Source organism: Panulirus ornatus, chromosome 6, assembly GCF_036320965.1.
Source record: "Panulirus ornatus isolate Po-2019 chromosome 6, ASM3632096v1, whole genome shotgun sequence".
NCBI classification, from domain to species: domain Eukaryota; kingdom Metazoa; phylum Arthropoda; class Malacostraca; order Decapoda; family Palinuridae; genus Panulirus; species Panulirus ornatus.
Window position 1 is genome coordinate 33648366 of NC_092229.1, and position 23195 is coordinate 33671560.

Below are 23195 nucleotides of genomic sequence, written 5' to 3' on the forward strand. Positions count from 1 at the left end.
AGAGTGGGAGACATCGCAACTCGCAGGCAACAGTGAATTGGGAAATAAATATACCACACAAACTGAACGTTTGCAGCTTCAAACGTACATAGACAAACTGATGGACTAGATTCATGGTGGCAAATGAATTTTGATATCGACTTGTGCAAAGTTTTAGATATCAGTAATATAGTAGATACGAAAAGTCAAACTCCAGCATGAATTCTCTTGATCTACAATGGGTAAATAGAAAAAACTTGGATATATTAATCTCTCCTCCCCTCCAGTTTTTACTTTTCCAAAAGTGAATGAAAGCATTACCATACATATAATCAGAGTGAATGAAAGCATTACCATACAGAGTGAATGAAAGCATTACCATACAGAGTGAATCAAAGCATTACCATACATACAATCAGAGTGAATTAAAGCATTACCATACATACAATCAGAGTGAATGAAAGCATTACCATACATACAATCAGAGTGAATGAAAGCATTACCATACATACAATCAGAATGAATGAAAGCATTACCATACATACAATCAGAGTGAATGAAAGCATTACCATACATACAATCAGAGTGAATGAAAGTATTACCATACAGAGTGAATGAAAGCATTACCATACATACAATCAGAGTGAATTAAAGCATTACCATACATACAATCAGAGTGAATTAAAGCATTACCATACATACAATCAGAGTGAATGAAAGTATTACCATACATGCAATCAGAGTGAATGAAAGCATTACCATACATACAATCAGAGTGAATGAAAGCATTACCATACATACAATCAGAGTGAATGAAAGCATTACCATACATACAATCAGAGTGAATGAAAGTATTACCATACAGAGTGAATGAAAGCATTACCATACATACAATCAGAGTGAATTAAAGCATTACCATACATACAATCAGAGTGAATGAAAGTATTACCATACATGCAATCAGAGTGAATGAAAGCATTACCATACATACAATCAGAGTGAATGAAAGTATTACCATACAGAGTGAATGAAAGCATTACCATACAGACAATCAGAGTGAATTAAAGCATTACCACACATACAATCAGAGTGAATGAAAGGATTACCAGACATGCAATCAGAGTGAAGTGAAAGCATACCATACATACAATCAGAGTGAATGAAAGCATTACCATACATACAATCAGAGTGAATGAAAGCATTACCATACATACAATCAGAGTGAATGAAAGTATTACCATACAGAGTGAAATGAAAGCATACCATACATACAATCAGATGAATGAAAGCATTACCATACATACAATCAGAGTGAATGAAAGTATTACCATACAGAGTGAATGAAAGCATTACCATACATACAATCAGAGTGAATGAAAGCATTACCATACATACAATCAGAGTGAATGAAAGCATTACCATACATACAATCAGAGTGAATGAAAGCATTACCATACATACAATCAGAGTGAATGAAAGCATTACCATACATACAATCAGAGTGAATGAAAGTATTACCATACAGAGTGAATGAAAGCATTACCATACATACAATCAGAGTGAATGAAAGCATTACCATACATACAATCAGAGTGAATGAAAGTATTACCATACAGAGTGAATGAAAGCATTACCATACATACAATCAGAGTGAATTAAAGCATTACCATACATACAATCAGAGTGAATGAAAGTATTACCATACAGAGTGAATGAAAGCATTACCATACATACAATCAGAGTGAATGAAAGCATTACCATACATACAATCAGAGTGAATGAAAGTATTACCATACAGAGTGAATGAAAGCATTACCATACATACAATCAGAGTGAATTAAAGCATTACCATACATACAATCAGAGTGAATGAAAGCATTACCATACATACAATCAGAGTGAATGAAAGCATTACCATACATACAATCAGAGTGAATGAAAGCATTACCATACATACAATCAGAGTGAATGAAAGCATTACCATACATACAATCAGAGTGAATGAAAGCATTACCATACATACAATCAGAGTGAATGAAAGCATTACCATACATATAAATACCTCACTTCAGATTCACGAATGACATTGTTAGTGCTTCCATAGTTACATGAAATGTTTACATTAGGCTTTCCTTTGAAATATCTGTGTCTTTCTACTCTTACTACACTTATCTATGAATTGTAGTTATCTTCCTCAACCACTAACAGTCTCGAAAGGACAAAATGGTCCATTGCTGTTTGGATTTCTTTGTATACTTATACATTCCACAACCTCTGCTCCCAACAGGTGAGTCTACCGGACGACCTGACAACTCTGTACTGGTGTAAACTTTACAAGATGCCACCCATCAACCGTAAGGTTCACATCATTGGAGTAAGTAGCTAAGTTCATCTTGAGGAACCTCCACATAGTATCTGGTCAACTGTTAGAGGATGTAATGAAGTCCATCTTTAATGTTTTACATTTGAGTTACGGTAGGACAGTATAATGAAACATTCATGCCACTGTTAACCCTGACTATGTCACCACTGGAAGAAGTGACAATTTGTTTGTGTCAGTATGTTCCAGTGATCAAGGAGGAAAACCTGCCCTACATCCACCACATCCAGCTGTACGAGTGCCACCTTCCCGATAGTAAACGTCATTTTGAAAAGTGGCTGGACGTTCATGGTAGTCAGTGCTTCGCTCCCAGTACACCCATCTCTTGGTACAACTGTCTCAGCCCCATCATTGCATGGGCAGTTGGTAGTGAAGGTACGTTGGACAAAAGTAGCTTGATGCGATTTGAAATTGCAACTACTGTGCTACACCACATATCAAATCAAAGAGCATTGCAATCATTATTTCAGCTGTCGCATGATATAGAATATTTTGGAACGTAAATATTGGTGGAAAGAGTTAGTATAAGCACGAGTGAACTGTAACTAAATCTTCAAGTGAAAACAATGAAAGACAAATACTGGTGACTGTATTGATGGATTATATTGATGGATTATGTTGATGGATTATATTGATGGATTATATTGATGGATTATATTGATGGATTATGTTGATGGATTATATTGATGGATTATGTTGATGGATTATATTGATGGATTATATTGATGGATTATGTTGATGGATTATATTGATGGATTATATTGATGGATTATATTGATGGATTATATTGATGGATTATGTTGATGGATTATATTGATGGATTATGTTGATGGATTATATTGATGGATTATGTTGATGGATTATATTGATGGATTATGTTGATGGATTATATTGATGGATTATATTGATGGAGTATATTGATGGATTATATTGATGGATTATGTTGATGGATTATATTGATGGATTATATTGATGGATTATATTGATGGATTATGTTGATGGATTATATTGATGGATTATGTTGATGGATTATATTGATGGATTATGTTGATGGATTATATTGATGGATTATATTGATGGATTATGTTGATGGATTATATTGATGGATTATATTGATGGATTATATTGATGGATTATATTGATGGATTATGTTGATGGATTATATTGATGGATTATGTTGATGAATTATGTTGATGGATTATATTGATGGATTATATTGATGGATTATGTTGGATTATATTGATGGATTATGTTGATGGATTATATTGATGGATTATATTGATGGATTATATTGATGGATTATATTGATGGATTATGTTGATGGATTATATTGATGGATTATATTGATGGATTATATTGATGGATTATGTTGATGGATTATATTGATGGATTATATTGATGGATTATATTGATGGATTATATTGATGGATTATGTTGATGGATTATATTGATGGATTATATTGATGGATTATATTGATGGATTATATTGATGGATTATGTTGATGGATTATGTTGATGGATTATATTGATGGAGTATATTGATGGATTATATTGATGGATTATGTTGATGGATTATATTGATGGATTATATTGATGGATTATATTGATGGATTATATTGATGGATTATATTGATGGATTATGTTGATGGATTATGTTGATGGATTATATTGATGGAGTATATTGATGGATTATATTGATGGATTATGTTGATGGATTATATTGATGGATTATATTGATGGAGTATATTGATGGATTATATTGATGGATTATGTTGATGGATTATATTGATGGATTATATTGATGGATTATATTGATGGATTATGTTGATGGATTATATTGATGGATTATGTTGATGGATTATGTTGATGGATTATATTGATGGAGTATATTGATGGATTATATTGATGGATTATGTTGATGGATTATATTGATGGATTATATTGATGGAGTATCAACATCATGATTGCGGAAGTAGAGTTTGAACAGTGTTTTCCATTTTCTTCTTACTGTAACCTTGCGATTAAACACATTAGATATGTATGAGTAAATATAACTATTGAATTATCAGTGTTTGTCACTGAATGATGTGTACTGAACTACAATATTGTGTGTCACTGAATGATGTGTACTGAACTACAATATTGTGTGTCACTGAATGATGTGTACTGAACTACAATATTGTGTGTCACTGAATGATGTGTACTGAACTACAATATTGTGTGTCACTGAATGATGTGTACTGAACTACAATATTGTGTGTCACTGAATGATGTGTACTGAACTACAATATTGTGTGTCACTGAATGATGTGCACTGAACTACAATATTGTGTGTCACTGAATGATGTGTACTGAACTACAATATTGTGTGTCACTGAATGATGTGTACTGAACTACAATATTGTGTGTCACTGAATGATGTGTACTGAACTACAATATTGTGTGTCACTGAATGATGTGTACTGAACTACAATATTGTGTGTCACTGAATGATGTGTACTGAACTACAATATTGTGTGTCACTGAATGATGTGTACTGAACTACAATATTGTGTGTCACTGAATGATGTGTACTGAACTACAATATTGTGTGTCACTGAATGATGTGTACTGAACTACAATATTGTGTGTCACTGAATGATGTGTACTGAACTACAATATTGTTTGTGTTAAGGTGAGATGTACCCGGACCATGTTGGTCTTCCCATAGGAGAGGAATACGGCGGAGCCACGTACTTTATGATGGAAGTTCATTATGACAACCCCAGCTTGACGCCAGGTGAGGTAAACTCCCTAACTCAGTCCAGGTGAGGTAAACCTTCTAGCTCAGTCCAGGTGAGGTAAACCTTCTAGCTCAGTCCAGGTGAGGTAAAGTTTCTCCCTCAGGCCAGATGAAGTAAGCCCTCTACCTCAGCCCAGGTGATGTAAACCCTTTAGCTTGTGGCAAGCAAAGTAAACTTGCAAGCTCAGGGCAGATGAGATAAACCCTCTCGCTTAGTTCAGGTGAGGTAAACCCTCTCGCTTAGTTCAGGTGAGGTAAACCCTCTCGCTTAGGTCAGTTGAGGTGAACCCTCTCGGTCAGAACAGGTGAGGTAAACCCTTTCACTCAGGCCAGGTGAGGTAAACCCTATAGTTCAGCTTAGGTGAGGTACATTTTCTAGCTCAGCGTAGGTGAGGTAAACCCCTTTGCTCAGGCCAGGTGAAGTAAACCCTCTCGCTCAGGCTGGTGATAGTAGGATAATGCAGAATTCATATATTGTTTTCATCCAACGTTAACTTTTGATCTTGCCCAAAGAAATTATGTTTAACATACAAATGTACAAGTTTCTGATCATCAGTATATCTTGATAATTCTGACATATTTTGTGAGAACACCGAAGCAATCTTCTTGAGATAAAGTAGAAGTAACTTTTAAGCCACAGTTTTGATGAGATTCAACTTAAATATCATTACAGTAATTCTTCCTTTACTAATTAAAAGCAGTGTTCTGTTAACCCACGTAAGATGCACAAACAATTCATTTTCTTTATTTACTAACTGTTATTGACTGTTTTCCGAATAATTATGTTTATTTTTCAACAATAATTAATGTACTATTTACAGTCTGACCATGTGGACCTGTGACCACTTGAGGCCTACTTGATCTCTGTATTTCAAGATTGTACTGGCTAGTATACCTGACACCCAATAAGATGTACTTGCTAGTATACCTGACACCCAATAAGGTGTACTTGCTAGTATACCTGACACCCAATAAGGTGTACTTGCCAGTATATCTGACACCCAGTAAGGTGTACCTGCTAGTATATCTGACACCCAGTAAGGTGTACCTGCTAGTATACCTGACACCCAATAAGGTGTACTTGCAAGTATATCTGACACCCAGTAAGGTGTACCTGCTAGTATACCTGACAGCCTGTAGGGTGTACTTTCTAGTATTCCTGACACGTAATAAGATGTATTTACTGGTATACCTGACACCCAATAGGATGTACTTACTAGTATATCTGACACCCAATTAGATGTACTTGCTAGTATACCTGACACACAATAAGATATACTTGCTAGTATATATGACGCCTAATAAGGTGTACTTGATAGAATAAGGCGCAATTACTACTAACACATAATGAGATGTACCTGTTAGTATACCTGACACACAATAAGATGCATTAGTATATCTGACGCCCAGTATGACATGTACTGGCTAGTATACCTGACACCCAGTATGATATGTACTGGCTAGTATACCTGACACCCAGTATGATATGTACTGGCTAGTATACCTGACACCCAGTATGATATGTACTGGCTAGTATACCTGACACCCAGTATGATATGTACTGGCTAGTATACCTGACACCCAGTATGATATGTACTGGCTAGTATACCTGACACCCAGTATAATATGTACTGGCTAGTATACCTGACACTCAGTAAGATGTACTTGCTAGTATACCTGACACTTGTACTGACTTTTATAGGTACCTGACACCCAGGGTGAAGTTAAAGATAAAACCCTTGCAGGATACTGCAGAAGACTGGCACCCAGAATATCTGAAGTGATACTGTTGTTCCTTCAGGTGTAGTTGACGCCTCTGGTTTAAGGATCTTCTACACTGAGGTCCTACGACCCAATGATGCCGGACTCATGGTAGTGGGTCATGACGTGTCCCCCAAGCTCATCATCCCACCGAATCAGTCGTCCTGGCTCACAGTCGGCCACTGCCATGGGTCCTGCACAGGAGAGGTACGCTCAGCTTCACACGGTAAAACACTTGAGCAAGAGAGTCAGACTGAAAATATTTTCAACATAGAAAACTTACATATTTATAATTGATATGTGGAATGTGAGGACCTGAGTGAGGATTTCTGACACCAGTGAAATAAAAAAAGAAATGGATAAAAATGTGAGTCATAATAGTTGGAAAAGAAATCTGAGAATGAAAGAAGTGCTGAGGACGGTATAGTGAGTGGCAGATGAAAACAAGAAACATAGAGAGAAGGATCAATGCCTTGTATTTAGGGTAGATGGAAACATTATGAAGTAGACAATAGATAACTCAATTGGAGGTTACTGTATGAGGGTATTGCATGAAGTCTTATATAAAGGAAGAACAGAGATGGAAACAATGAGGTTTATGATGGAGGGATGTAGACTGCAAGATGATCAAATGGAAGATTTGAATAGAAGGTAAGTAAAGTGTGTCGCTCAGTAAGGGTATGACTATGATCATGATACGGAGGGAAGAACTGGAAACTAATTAAGGGCAAGACAGGAGTCTGTACAGGAGCACAGTTACTGTGTTATTAGTTACGACTTCTGGGGACTTCTGCTGACCGTATGGCTCATGCATGGTGTGGTGTCGCATGTAGTACACGTAGTACATGTCTGACCATCTAGAGTACTTCATACCTCAACGTTTTGTGAATATAACTGAGAAAGTATGCGAATGTAGACACTGAGAAAGTGAGATAAGATCTTGACACTTTCTACTGCAGGTTCTCCCCAGTGGCGGGGTTCACGTGCTGCAGGGTCTGCTACACTCCCACTTGCTCGGCTCCGCTATCTCACTCAGACGCGTCCGTGAGGGCCAGGAGTTGCCAGCCATTTTACAAGGTGAGTCAAGCTACTGGTCGTAACATTGATCATACGGTTCTCTAGAAAACTTATGTGAACTTTTTTTTTTTGAAAGAGTAAAACCATAAAGTTTCAGGTTAACTAAATATTTAACATGGTAATTGTAAACGACGGAACGATTATGCCGTGTGGATGTTTACCTTAATATAATAGTCGAAATAATCTGGTAAAATGTTGGATACAGAAACATATAAATCAAAATTATGGAAACTTATGAATCCCAAGTGAGACATTCACATTACATATTTTGAGGTTAATTACATAGATCTATATACATAGATCTATATACATTTCCTTTTTTCCATAGCCAGAGGTTGAACCATTATGTGACATTCTTTTTTTTCATTCATTTCAAGCTAGAAGTTTCAGTTTTCTAAATTGTTTCTTACATTTCTCATATGTATATATATGTATGTGTGTGTGTGTGTATATGTGCGTATGTATGTGTATGTGTGTGTATGTGTATATGTATATATATATGTATATTATCCCTGGGGATAGGGGTGAAAGAATACTTCCCACGTATTCCTCGCGTGTCGTAGAAAGCGACTAGAGGGGACGGGAGCGGGGGGCCAGAAATCCTCCCCTCCTCGTATTAACTTTCTAAAATGGGAAACAGAAGAAGGAGTCACGCGGGGAGTGCTCATCCTCCTCGAAGGCTCAGAGTGGGGTGCCTAAATGTGTGTGGATGTAACCAAGATGTAAAAAAAGGAGAGATAGGTAGTATGTTTGAGGAAAGGAACCTGGATGTTTTGGCTCTGAGTGAAACGAAGCTCAAAGGTAAAGGGGAAGAGTGGTTTGGGAATGTCTGGGGAGTAAAGTCAGGGGTTAGTGAGAGGACAAGAGCAAGGGAAGGAGCAGCAATACTCCTGAAACAGGAGTTGTGGGAGTATGTGATAGAGTGTAAGAAAGTAAATTCTCGATTAATATGGGTAAAACTGAAAGTTGATGGAGAGAGGTGGGTGATTATTGGTGCATATGCACCTGGGCATGAGAAGAAAGATCAAGAGAGGCAAGTGTTTTGGGAGCAGCTGAATGAGTGTGTTAGTGGTTTTGATGCACGAGACCGGGTCATAGTGATGGGTGATTTGAATGCAAAGGTGAGTAATGTTACAGTTGAGGGAATAATTGGTATACATGGGGTGTTCAGTGTTGTAAATGGAAATGGTGAAGAGCTTGTAGATTTATGTGCTGAAAAAGGACTGATGATTGGGAATACCTGGTTTAAAAAGCGAGATATACATAAGTATACTTATGTAAGTAGGAGAGATGGCCAGAGAGCGTTATTGGATTACGTGTTAATTGACAGGCGTGCGAAAGAGAGACTTTTGGATGTTAATGTGCTGAGAGGTGCAACTGGAGGGATGTCTGATCATTATCTTGTGGAGGCTAAGGTGAAGATTTGTATGGGTTTTCAGAAAAGAAGAGTGAATGTTGGGGTGGAGAGGGTGGTGAGAGTAAGTGAGCTTGAGAAGGAGACCTGTGTGAAGAAGTATCTGGAGAGACTGAGTACAGAATGGAAAAAGGTGAGAACATTGGAAGTAAGGGGAGTGGGGGAGGAATGGGATGTATTTAGGGAATCAGTGATGGATTGCGCAAAAGATGCTTGTGGCATGAGAAGAGTGGGAGGTGGGTTGATTAGAAAGGGTAGTGAGTGGTGGGATGAAGAAGTAAGAGTATTAGTGAAAGAGAAGAGAGAGGCATTTGGACGATTTTTGCAGGGAAAAAATGCAATTGAGTGGGAGATGTATAAAAGAAAGAGACAGGAGGTCAAGAGAAAGGTGCAAGAGGTGAAAAAAAGGGCAAATGAGAGTTGGGGTGAGAGAGTATCATTAAATTTTAGGGAGAATAAAAAGATGTTTTGGAAGGAGGTAAATAAAGTGCGTAAGACAAGGGAGCAAATGGGAACTTCGGTGAAGGGCGCAAGTGGGGAGGTGATAACAAGTAGTGGTGATGTGAGAAGGAGATGGAGTGAGTATTTTGAAGGTTTGTTGAATGTGTTTGATGATAGAGTGGCAGATATAGGGTGTTTTGGTCGAGGTGGTGTGCAAAGTGAGAGGGTTAGGGAAAATGATTTGGTAAACAGAGAAGAGGTAGTGAAAGCTTTGCGGAAGATGAAAGCCGGCAAGGCAGCAGGTTTGGATGGTATTGCAGTGGAATTTATAAAAAAAGGGGGTGACTGTATTGTTGACTGGTTGGTAAGGTTATTTAATGTATGTATGACTCATGGTGAGGTGCCTGAGGATTGGCGGAATGCGTGCATAGTGCCGTTGTACAAAGGCAAAGGGGATAAGAGTGAGTGCTCAAATTACAGAGGTATAAGTTTGTTGAGTATTCCTGGTAAATTATATGGGAGGGTATTGATTGAGAGGGTGAAGGCATGTACAGAGCATCAGATTGGGGAAGAGCAGTGTGGTTTCAGAAGTGGTAGAGGATGTGTGGATCAGGTGTTTGCTTTGAAGAATGTATGTGAGAAATACTTAGAAAAGCAAATGGATTTGTATGTAGCATTTATGGATCTGGAGAAGGCATATGATAGAGTTGATAGAGATGCTCTGTGGAAGGTATTAAGAATATATGGTGTGGGAGGAAAGTTGTTAGAAACAATGAAAAGTTTTTATCGAGGATGTAAGGCATGTGTACGTGTAGGAAGAGAGGAAAGTGATTGGTTCTCAGTGAATGTAGGTTTGCGGCAGGGGTGTGTGATGTCTCCATGGTTGTTTAATTTGTTTATGGATTGGGTTGTTAGGGAGGTAAATGCAAGAGTTTTGGAAAGAGGGGCAAGTATGAAGTCTGTTGGGGATGAGAGAGCTTGGGAAGTGAGTCAGTTGTTGTTCGCTGATGATACAGCGCTGGTGGCTGATTCATGTGAGAAACTGCAGAAGCTGGTGACTGAGTTTGGAAAAGTGTGTGGAAGAAGAAAATTAAGAGTAAATGTGAATAAGAGCAAGGTTATTAGGTACAGTAGGGTTGAGGGTCAAGTCAATTGGGAGGTGAGTTTGAATGGAGAAAAACTGGAGGAAGTGAAGTGTTTTAGATATCTGGGAGTGGATCTGGCAGCGGATGGAACCATGGAAGCGGAAGTGGATCATAGGGTGGGGGAGGGGGCGAAAATCCTGGGGGCCTTGAAGAATGTGTGGAAGTCGAGAACATTATCTCGGAAAGCAAAAATGGGTATGTTTGAAGGAATAGTGGTTCCAACAATGTTGTATGGTTGCGAGGCGTGGGCTATGGATAGAGTTGTGCGCAGGAGGATGGATGTGCTGGAAATGAGATGTTTGAGGACAATGTGTGGTGTGAGGTGGTTTGATCGAGTGAGTAACGTAAGGGTAAGAGAGATGTGTGGAAATAAAAAGAGCGTGGTTGAGAGAGCAGAAGAGGGTGTTTTGAAGTGGTTTGGGCACATGGAGAGGATGAGTGAGGAAAGATTGACCAAGAGGATATATGTGTCGGAGGTGGAGGGAACAAGGAGAAGAGGGAGACCAAATTGGAGGTGGAAAGATGGAGTGAAAAAGATTTTGTGTGATCGGGGCCTGAACATGCAGGAGGGTGAAAGGAGGGCAAGGAATAGAGTGAATTGGAGCGATGTGGTATACCGGGGTTGACGTGCTGTCAGTGGATTGAAGCAGGGCATGTGAAGCGTCTGGGGTAAACCATGGAAAGCTGTGTAGGTATGTATATTTGCGCGTGTGGACATGTGTATGGGGGGAGGGGGGGTTGGGCCATTTCTTTCGTCTGTTTCCTTGCGCTACCTCGCAAACGCGGGAGACAGCGACAAAGTATAATAAAAAAAAAAAAATAATATCCCTGTACTCCAGATATGAGCTACGACTTCAACTACCAGCAGTCCCGGATGCTGAAGCAGGAGGTGACCATCCTGCCTGGGGACCACCTCATCACTGAATGTAACTACGACTCCAGCAGGCGCCGTGCTCCTACCTTCGTGAGTTCTGTACTGTTAGTAGTGCTAGGGAGAGATTGCTGTGTTGGCAGCAGAGTAACAGGTGTACATTCAGCCAGTGCTCTCCTGAGGGTCAATACATAAAGATGGTATTGACCTGAGGATAAGCCTCTGACAGGTGAATATTCTGTCTTTTTGTCTGATGATCAACATCTGACATGTACTGATTCGGTAAATATATTCACCTGAAGATCACCAACTGAGAGGTTTATACACTTTGAATATATTCTCCTGGTGATCAGTATCTGGTAGTTTTATATTCTGTGAATGTTTCCCTAGGGATCAGCACTTAAGAGGTTTATATTCTGTAATTGGGTCACTTGAATTCAGCACCTGACAGGTTTGCGTTCTGTAAACATTATCTCCTGGGGACCAGCATCTGACACAGTCATATTCTGTAAACATTATCTCCTGAGGACCAGCGTCTGACACAATCATATCATCTTAGGGCGGTTTAGGAACGAGAGAAGAAATGTGTCTGGCCTTCCTGGTATATTATCCCCGCGTCAACCTCTCCACCTGTACATCGCAACCCAGTAAAGAGGCCATCTTCGCAGGTTTAGGCATACAAGAAGTCTACGGTGACCATCCGATGTAAGTATAGATCACTTGTAAGTCTGTACTTCAATTGCGTGATGTTTCCAGAACCTTTCTGATTTGAAACATAATCTCCAAAAGTACTGATATTGGCATGAATCACAGGAGGGGTACCGTCAGAGGAGAAAGCGAGTTGCTGAAAAAAAAACTTTGTTCCCATAACTACAGAGGCTCCCCACAATCTTCACACATTGATACTTACTCTCCTCCAAGTAAATCTTTGATATGGTAATCATATCCTTTTTGTTTGTCCATACCTGTTCATCTTTCCCGCCATGATGACTGATGATTTAGCCTTCATGGGAAATTCTTTGATTGACTTCTTCCACTTTTTGTTTCCCCAGCTCCCGCCCCCCTTTTTACCTTCTTCAACAGGCAGGAGATACATGTGTAGGATATATTATTTCCCTATCCCCTGTAGCGCATAGGAGTAGATAAAGTTATCCAGGAACTGTGTATATCTCGGTCTAAACATTAAGACCTTATGCAGCAAGGCAAATACATCTACAAAATCCAAGAATATTCACATAACAGAAAATAAACTCAACTTCCTAAGGGTTTAAGGGGCATTCTATGTGAACGTAAAATCATACACAAAAATTGATGAAGAGTTTTAGAAAAATCATTTCAATGATCAAGATTACAATATAATTTGCAAAACTTCTCAGAATATCCGAACATTAGACAACAGCAGCTATAAGTACTCGGGGTTTTGAAGGATGTCTCTTCTCTAGGAAGTCTGTTTCAGATACGTTTACAAAATTTTTCATCATTTTTTTTAAGAACAATTGTAAGTTTACATAGAGAGACGATACCATTTGAACAACGGGAAACTGGTGGATGTTTTGCGGGAAACGAATATTCGATGACATTGTACGAGAAAGTTACATATCATTTCATAAATCTAGTTCACTTAGATATGTTTTACGGTTCATTTAATCAAATTAGATGCGTCATTTTATGCTTCAACTTTATCATGTAATAAACTTCAAGATTCCTGAATATGGGCAAAAAAAGTCAGAAACTTAAAGTTGAATAAAATGAATGACTCACGTACCTTTCGTACGATGACCTTGGCCTCTCTCTCTCTCTCTCGCCTGGATCTTGGGTCTGTGTGTAGTCTATACACACACACACACACATATAAATGAATATATATATATATATATATATCATAGAAACCTCCAACAGCCAGGATCGAACCCGGGACCCCTGTGCAACAGGCGGGAGCGCTACCGCTAGGCTATGATTCTGGCTGTTGAAGGTTTGTATGCTCTATGAAGGTGCGCGTTCATATGTACTTTTTAGTATACATTATTTATTGATGTTTATCTATTATACTTTGTCGATGTCTCCCGCGTTCGCGAGGTAGCGCAAGGAAACAGACGAAAGAATGGCCTAACCCGACCACATACACATGTATATACATACACGTCCACACACGCATATATATACATACCTATACATCTCAACGTGCACATATATATACACACAGAGACATAACCATATATACACATGTACATAATTCATAATGTCTGCCCTAAATCATTCCCATCGCCACCCCGCCACACATGAGATGACAACCCCCTCCTCCTGCATAGCGGGAGGTAGCGCTAGGAAAAGACAGCAAAGGACACATTCGTTCACACTGAGTCTCTAGCTGACATGTATAATGCACCGAAACCACAGCTCCCTTACCACATCCAGGCCCCAGCACAACTTTCTATGGTTTACCCAAGACGCTTCACATACCCTGGTTCAATCCATTGACAGAACGTCAACCCCGGCATACCACATTGTTCCAATTCACTCTATTCCCTGCACGCTTTTCACCCTCGTGCATGTTCAGGCCCCGATCACTCGAAATCTTTTTCACTTCATCTTTCCACCTCCAATTTGGTCTCACTTCTCCTCGTTCCCTCCACCTCCGACACATATATCCTCTTGGTCAATCTTTCCTCACTCATTCTCTCCATGTGACCAAACCATTTCAAAACACCCTCTTCTGCTCTCTCAACCACACTCTTATTATTACCACACATCTCTCTTACCCTATTAGTAATTACTCGATCAAACCACCTCACACCACATATTGTCCTCAAACATCTCATTTCCAGCACATCCACCCTCCTCTGCACAACTCTATCTATAGCCCACGCCTCGCAACCATATATTGTTGGAACCACTATTCCTTCAAACATACCCATTTTTGCTTTCCGAGATAATGTTCTCGACTTCCGCAGATTCTTCAACGCTCCCAAAACTCTCGCCCCCTCCCCCACCGTATGATTCCCTTCGACTTCCATGGTTCCATTCGCTGCCAAATCTACTCCCAGATATCTAAAACACTTTACTTCCTCCAGTTTTTCTCCATTCAAACTTACCTCTCAATTGACTTGTGTACCAACCCTACTGTACCAAATAACCTTGCTCTTATTCACATTTACTCTCAGCTTTCTTCTTTCACACACTTTACCAAACTCAGTCACCAGCTTCTGCAGTTTCTCACACGAATCAGCCGCCAGCTCTGTATCATCAGCTAACAACAAGTAACTCACTTCCCTAGCTCTGTCATTCATAACAGACTGCACACTTGCCCCTCTTTCAAAACTCTTGCATTCACCTCCCTAACAACCCAATCCATAAACAAATTAAACAACCATGGAGACGTCACACACCCCTGCCGCAAACCAACATTCACTGAGAACCAATCACTTTCCTCTCTTCCTACACGTACACATGCCTTAAATCCTCGATAAAAAACTTTTCCCTGCTTCTAACAACTTGCCTCCCACACCATATATTTTTAATACCTTCCACAGAGCATCTCTATCAACTCTCTCATATGCCTTCTCCAGATTCATAAATGCTCCTTACAAATCCCTTTGGTTTTCTAAGTATTTCACACGTACATGCTTCAAAGCAAACACCTGATTCACACATCCTCTACCACCTCTGAATCCACACTGCTCTTCCCCAATCTGATGCTCCGTACATGCCTTCACCCTCTCAATCAATACCCTCCCATATAATTTCCCAGGAATACTCAACAAACTTATACCTCTGTAATTTGAGCACTCACTTCTATCCCCTTTGCCTTTGTACAATGGCACTATGCAAGCACTCCACTAATCCTGAGGCAACTCACACTGAGTCATACATGCATTAGATAGCCTTACCAACCAGTCAACAATACAGTCACCCCCTATTTTAATAGATTCTATTGCAATACCATCCAAGCCCGCTGTTTTGCCAGCTTTCATCTTCCGCAAAGCCTTTTACTGCCTCTTCTCTGTTTACCAAATCATTCTCCCTAACCCTGTTCGCATCACCTCGACCAAAACACCCTATATCTGCCACTCTATAGTCAAATACGTTCAACAAACCTTTAAAATACTCACTCCATCTCCTCACCTCACCACTACTTGTTATCATGTCCCCATTAGCCCCCTTCACTGATGTTCCCATTTGTTCCCTTGTCTTACGCACATTATTTACTTCTTTCGAAAGCATCTTTTTATTCTCCCTAAAATTTAATGATACTCTTTACCCCAACTCTCATTTGCCCACTATTTCACCTCTTGCACCTTTCTCTTGACCTCCTGCCTCTTTCTTTTATACATCTCCAGTCATTTGCATTATTTTCCTGCAAAATTCGTCCAAATGCCTCTCTCTTCTCTTTCATTAACAATCTTACTTCTTTATCCCACCACTCACTACCCTTTCTAATTTGCCCAACCCCCACGCTTTTCATGCAACAAGTATCTTTTGCGCAACCCATCACAGCTTCCCTAAATACATCCCATTCCTCCCCCACTCCCCCTTACGTCCTTTGTTCTCACCCTTTTCCATTCTGTATTCAATCTCTCGTGGTACTTCCTCACACAAGTCTCCTTTCCAAGCTCACTTACTCTCACCACTCTCTTCACCCCAAGATTCTCTCTTCTTTTCTGAAAACCTCAACAAATCTTCACCTTCGCCTCCACAAGATAATGATCAGACATCCCTCCAGCTGCACCTCTCAGCACATTAACATTCAAAAGTCTCTCTTTCGCGCGCCTGTCAATTAACACGTAATCAAATAACGCTCTTTGACCATCTCTCCTGCTTACATACGTATACTTATGTATATCTCTCTTTTCAAACCAGGTATTCCCAATCACCAGTCCTTTTTGAGCACATAAATCTACAAGCTCCTCGCCATATTCATTTACAACACTAAACACGCCATGTACACCAATTATTCCCTCAACTGCCACATTACTCACCTTTGCATTCAAATCACCCATCAGTATAACCCGGTCACGTGCATCAAAACTACAAACACACTCACTCATCTGCTCCCAATGCACTTGCCTCACATGATCTTTCTTTTCATGCCCAGGTGCATATGTACCAATTATCACCCATCTCTCTCCATCCACCTTCAGTTTTGCTCATATCAATGAAGAGTTTACTTTCATACACTCTATCACATACTCCCACCACTCCTGTTTCAGGAGTAGTGCTACTCCTTCCCTTGCTCTTGTCCTCTCACTAACCCGTGACTAATCCTAAGACATTCCCAAACCACTCTTCCCCTTTACCCTTGAGCTTCGTTCAAGGTTCCGTTTCTCAAACATACCACCTATTCCTCCTTTTTTTTCATCTTGGTTACATCCACACACATTTAGACACCCCAATCTGAGCCTTCATGGAGGATGAGCACTCCCCGAGTGACTCCTTCTTCTGTTTCCCCTTTTAGAAAGTTAAAATAGAAGGAGGGTAGTGGGGATGTGAGAAGGAGATGGAGCGAGTATTTTGAAGGTTTGTTGAATGTGTTTGATGATAGAGTGGCAGATATAGGGTGTTTTGGTCGAGGTGGTGTGCAAAGTGAGAGGGTTAGGGAGAATGATTTGGTAAACAGAGAAGAGGTAGAAAGAGCTTTGCGGAAGATGAAAGCCGGCAAGGCAGACGGTTTGGATGGTATTGCAGTGAAAGTTATTAAAAAAGGAGGTGAGTGTATTGTTGACTGGTTGGTAAGGTTATTTGATGTATGTATGTCTCATGGTGAGGTGCCTGAGGATTGGCGGAATGCTTGCATAGTGCCATTGTACAAAGGTAAAGGCGATAAAAGTGAGTGCTCAAATTACAGAGGTATAAGGTTGTTGAGTATTCCTGGGAAATCATATGGGAGGGTATTGATTGAGAGGGTGAAGGCATGTACAGAGCATCAGATTGGGGAAGAACAGTGTGGTTTCAGAAGTGGTAGAGGATGTGTGGATCAGGTATTTGCTTTGAAGGATGTAGGGGAGAAATGCTTAGAAAAGCAAATCGATTCGTATGTAGCATCTATGGATCTGGAGAAGGCATATGATAGAGTTGATAGCGATGTTCTGTAGAAGGTATTAAGAATACATGGTGTGGGAGGTAAGTTGTTAGAAGCAGTGAAAATTTTTTTATCGAGGATGTAAAGCATGTGCAAATGTAGGAAGAGAGGAAAGTGACTGGTTATTAGTGAATGTTGGTGTCCGACAGGGGATGTGTGATGTCTCCATGTTTGTTTAATTTGTTTATGGATTGGGTTATCAGGGAGGTGAATGCAAGAGTTTTGGAAAGAGGGGCAAGTATGAAGTCTGTTGTGGATGAGAGAGCTTAGGGAGTGAGTCAGTTGTTCTTCGTTGATTATACAGCGCTGGTGGCTGATTCGGGTGAGAAACTGAAGAAGCCGGTGACTGAGTTTGGTAAAGTGTGTGAAAGAAGAAAGCTGAGTGTAAATGTGAATAAGAGCAAGGTTTTTAGCTACAGTAGGGTTGGTTGACAAGTCATTGGGAGGTAAGTTTGAATGGAGAAAAACTGGAGGAAGTGAAGTGTTTTAGATACCTGGGAGTGGATTTTTCAGCGGATGGAACCATGGAAGCGGAAGTGAATCGTAGGGTGGGGGAGGAGGCGAAAGTTCTCGGAGCGTTGAAGAATGTGTGGAAGTTGAGAACGTTATCTTTGAAAGCAAAAATGGGTATGTTTGAAGGTTATATGGTTGCGAGGCGTGGGCTATAGATAGATTTGTGCAGAGGAGGGGGATATGAAATGTTTGAGGACAATATGTGGTGTGAGGAGGTTTGACCCAGTAAATAATGAAAGGTTAAGAAAGATGTGTGGTGATAGAAAGAGTGTGGTTGAGAGAGCAGAAGAGGGTGTTTTGAAATGGTTTGGTCACATGGAGAGAATGAGTGAGGAAAGATTGACAAAGAGGATATATGTGTCAGAGGTGGAGGGAAGGAGGAAAAATGGGAGACCGAGTTGGAGGTGGAAAGATGGAGTGAAAAGGATTTTGAGTGATCGGGGTCTGTACATACAGGTGGGTGAAAGGCGTGAAAGGAATATTGAATTAGAAGCATGTGTTAAGCCGTGGTCGACGTGCTGTCATTGGATTGAACCAGGGCATGTGAAGCATCAGGAGTAAAGCATGGAAAGTTTTTTGGGGCCTGGATGTGGAAAGGAAGCTCTGGTTTCGGTACATTACACATGACCCTTAGGGACAGTGTGAACGAATATGACATTTGTTGTCTTTTCCTAGCGCTACCTCGCGCGCGCGCATGGGGAGGTGGGTGCTGTTTCATATGTGACGCGAGGCATCGGGAATGGAAAAAGGCATGATGTATGAATATATATATATATATATATATATATATATATATATATATATATATATATATATATATATATATATATATATATATATATATATATATATATATATTTATTTTGCTTTTTAGCTGTCTCCCGCGTTAGCAAGTTAGCGCAAGGAAACAGACGAAAGAAATGGCCCAACCCACCCACATACACATATATATACATACACGTCCACACACGCTTATATACATACCTATACATCTCAGCGTATACAAATATATATATACACACAGACATATACATGTATGCATATGTACATAATTCATACGGTCTGTCCTTATTCATTCCCGTCGCCACCCCGCCACACATGAAATGACAAAACCCTTCCTCCGCATGTACGCGAGGTAGCACTAGGAAAAGACGACAAAGGCCACATTCGTTCACACTCAGTCTCTAGCTGCCATCTATAATGCACCGAAACCACAGCTCCCTTTCCACATCCAGGCCACACAGAACTTTCTATGGTTTACCATAGACGCTTCACATGCCCTGGTTCAATCCATTGACAGCACGTCGACCCCGGTATACCACATCGTTCCAATTCACTCTATTCCTTGTACGCCTTTCACCCTCCTACATGTTCAGGCCCTGATCTCTTAAAATCTTTTTCACTCCATCTTTCCACCTCGACTTTGGCCTCTCACTTCTCGTTCCCTCAACTTCTGACACATATACCCTCATTTTTAATCTTTTCTCACCTTCTCTCTATGTGACCAAACCATTTCAAAACACCCTCTTCTACTCTCTCAACCAAACTCTTTTTATTACCACGCATATCTCTTATCGCTTCATTACTTACTCGATCAAACCACCTCACATCCCATATTGCCCTAAAACATCTCCTTTCCAAATGGATTATATATATATATATATATATATATATATATATATATATATATATATATATATATATATATATATATATATATTCATACAGAGTGAATTGGAGCGATGTGGTATACCGGGGTTGACGTGCTGTCAGTGGATTGAAGCAGGGCATGTGAAGTGTCTGGGGTAAACCATGGAAAGCTGTGTAGGTATGTATATTTGCGTGTGTGGACGTATGTATATACATGTGTATGGGGGGGGGGGGGGTGGTTGGGCCATTTCTTTCGTCTGTTTCCTTGCGCTACCTCGCAAACGCGGGAGACAGCGACAAAGTATAATAAAAAAATATATAAAAATAATATATATATATATATATATATATATATATATATATATATATATATAATTTATGGATCTGGAGAAGGCATCTGATAAAGTTAATAGAGATGCTCTGTGGAAGGTATTAAGAATATATGGTGTGGGAGGCATGTTGTTAGAGGCAGTGAAAAGTTTTTATCTAGGACGTGTAGGAAGAGAGGAAAGTGATTGGTTCTCTGTGAATGTAGGTTTGCGGCAGGGGTGTGTGATGTCTCCATGGTTGTTTAATTTGTTTATGGATGGAGCTATTAGGGAGATGAATGCAAGAGTTTTGGAAAGATGGGCAAGTATGCTGTCTGTTTTGGATGAGAGAGCTTGGGAAGTGAGTCAGTTGCTGTTCGCAGATGATACGGCGCTGGTGGCTGATTCTTGTGAGAAACTGCAGAAGCTGGTGACTGAGTTTGGTAAAGTGTGTGAAAGAAGAAACTTGAGAGTAAATGTGATAAGAGCAAGGTTATTAGGTACAGTAGGTTTGAGGGTCAAGTCAATTGGGAGGCAAGTTTGAATGGAGAAAAACTGGAGGAAGTGAAGTGTTTTAGATATCTGGGAGTGGATTTGGCAGCGGATGGAACCATGGAAGCGGAAGTGAATCATAGGGTTGGGGAGGGGGTGAAAACTCTGGGAGCCTTAAGGAATGCGTGGAAGTTGAGAACATTATCTCAGAAAGCAAAAATGGGTATGTTTGAAGGAATAGTGGTTCCAACAATGTTGTATGGTTGCGAGGCGTAGGCTATGGATAGAGTTGTGCGGAGGAGGGTGGACGTGCTGGAAATGAGATGTTTGAGGACAATATGTGGTGTGAGGTGGTTTGATCGAGTAAGCAATGATAGGGTAAGAGAGATGTTTGGTAATAAAAAGAGTGTGGTTGAGAGAGCAGAAGAGGGTGTTTTGAAATGGTTTGGTCACATGGAGAGAATGAGTGAGGAAAGATTGACAAAGAGGATATATTTGTCAGAGGTGGAGAAAAGGAGGAAAAATGGGAGACCAAATTGGAGGTGGAAAGATGGAGTGAAAAAGATTTTGAGTGATCGGGGCCTGAACATATATGTGGGTGAAAGGCGTTTATGGAATATTGAATTAGAAGCATGTGTTAAGCCGTGGTCGACGTGCTGTCATTGGATTGAAGCAGGGCATATGAAGCATCAGGAGTAAAGCATGGAAAGTTTTTTGGGGCCTGGATGTGGAAAGGAAGTTCGGGTTTCGGTACATTACACATGACCCTTAGGGACAATGTGAACGAATTTGACCTTTGTTGTCTTTTCCTAGCGCTGCCTCGCCGCGCGCGCATGGGGAGGTGGGGGCTGTTTCGTATGTGACGCGAAGGATCGGAAATGGAAAAAGGCATCAAGTATGAAGTTCCCATTTGCTCCCTTGTCTTACGCACTTTATTTACCTCCTTCCAGAACATCTTTTTATTCTCCCTAAAATTTAATGATACTCTCTCACCCCAACTCTCATTTGCCCTCTTTTTCACCTCTTGCACCTTTCTCTTGACCTCCTGTCTCTTTCTTTTATACATCTCCCACTCAATTGCATTTTTTCCCTGCAAAAATCGTCCAAATGCCTCTCTCTTCTCTTTCACTAATGATCTTACTTCTTCATCCCACCACTTACTACCCTTTCTAATCAACCCACCTCCCACGCTTCTCATGCCACAAGCATCTTTTGCGCAATCCATCACTGCTTCCCTAAATACATCCCATTCCTCCCCCACTCCCCTTACTTCCATTGTTCTCACCTTTTTCCATTCTGTACTCAGTCTCTCCTGGTACTTCCTCACACAATTCTCCTTCCCAAGCTCACTTACTCTCACCTCCCTCTTCACCCCAACATTCACGCTTCTTTTCTAAAAACCCATACAAATCTTCACCTTAGCCTCCACAAGATAATGATCAGACATCCCTCCAGTTGCACCTCTCAGCATATTAACATCCAAAAGTCTCTCTTTCGCGCGCCTGTCAATTAACACGTAATCCAATAACGCTCTCTGGCCATCTCTCCTACTTACATACGTATACTTATTTATATCTCGCTTTTTAAACCAGGTATTCCCAATCACCAGTCCTTTTTCAGCACATAAATCTACAAGCTCTTCACCATTTCCATTTACAACACTGAACACCCCATGTATACTAATTATTCCCTCAATTGCCACATTACTCACCTTTGCATTCAAATCACCCATCACTATAACCCGGTCTTGTGCATCAAAACCACTAACACACTCATTCAGCTGCTCCCAAAACACTTGCCTCTCATGATCTTTCTTCTCATGGCCAGGTGCATATGCACCAATAATCACCCATCTCTCTCCATCAACTTTCAGTTTTACCCATGTTAATCGAGAATTTACTTTCTTACATTCTATCACATACTCCCACAACTCCTGTTTCAGGAGTAGTGCTACTCCTTCCCTTGCTCTTGTCCTCTTACTAACCCCTGACTTTACTCCCAAGACATTCCCAAACCACTCTTCCCCTTTACCCTTGAGCTTCGTTTCACTCTGAGCCAAAACATCCAGGTTCCTTTCCTCAAACCTTCCTCTCCTTTTTTCACATCTTGGTTACATCCACACACATTTAGACACCCCAATCTGAGTCTACGAGGAGGATGAGCACTCCCCGCGTGAGTCCTTCTGTTTCCCATTATTAGAAAGTTAAAATACAAGGAGGGGAGGATTTCTGGCCGCCCGCTCCCGTCCCCTCTAGTCGCCTTCTACGACACGTGAGGAATGCGTAGGAAGTATTGTTTCACCCCTA

The 23195-nt window shown here is 40.3% G+C and overlaps 1 protein-coding gene across 3 annotated transcripts in view; it reads left to right on the forward strand.

The window, feature by feature from the left end:
• The window catches only part of LOC139749151 (DBH-like monooxygenase protein 1), a 171253-nt gene that overhangs the window by 81419 nt on the left and 66639 nt on the right, over positions 1-23195 (forward strand). For 2 of the 3 annotated variants that reach the window (XM_071662790.1, XM_071662789.1), the window contains 7 exons: positions 2267-2353; positions 2539-2734; positions 5034-5138; positions 6943-7109; positions 7862-7979; positions 11819-11943; positions 12410-12638. In XM_071662790.1, the coding sequence (XP_071518891.1) occupies positions 2267-2353; positions 2539-2734; positions 5034-5138; positions 6943-7109; positions 7862-7979; positions 11819-11943; positions 12410-12559 (948 nt within the window). In that variant the 3' untranslated portion in view covers positions 12560-12638. Of the gene's footprint in view, positions 1-2266; positions 2354-2538; positions 2735-5033; positions 5139-6942; positions 7110-7861; positions 7980-11818; positions 11944-12409; positions 12669-23195 lie in introns of all 3 variants that reach the window. The other variant, XM_071662791.1, reaches the window with a different exon arrangement.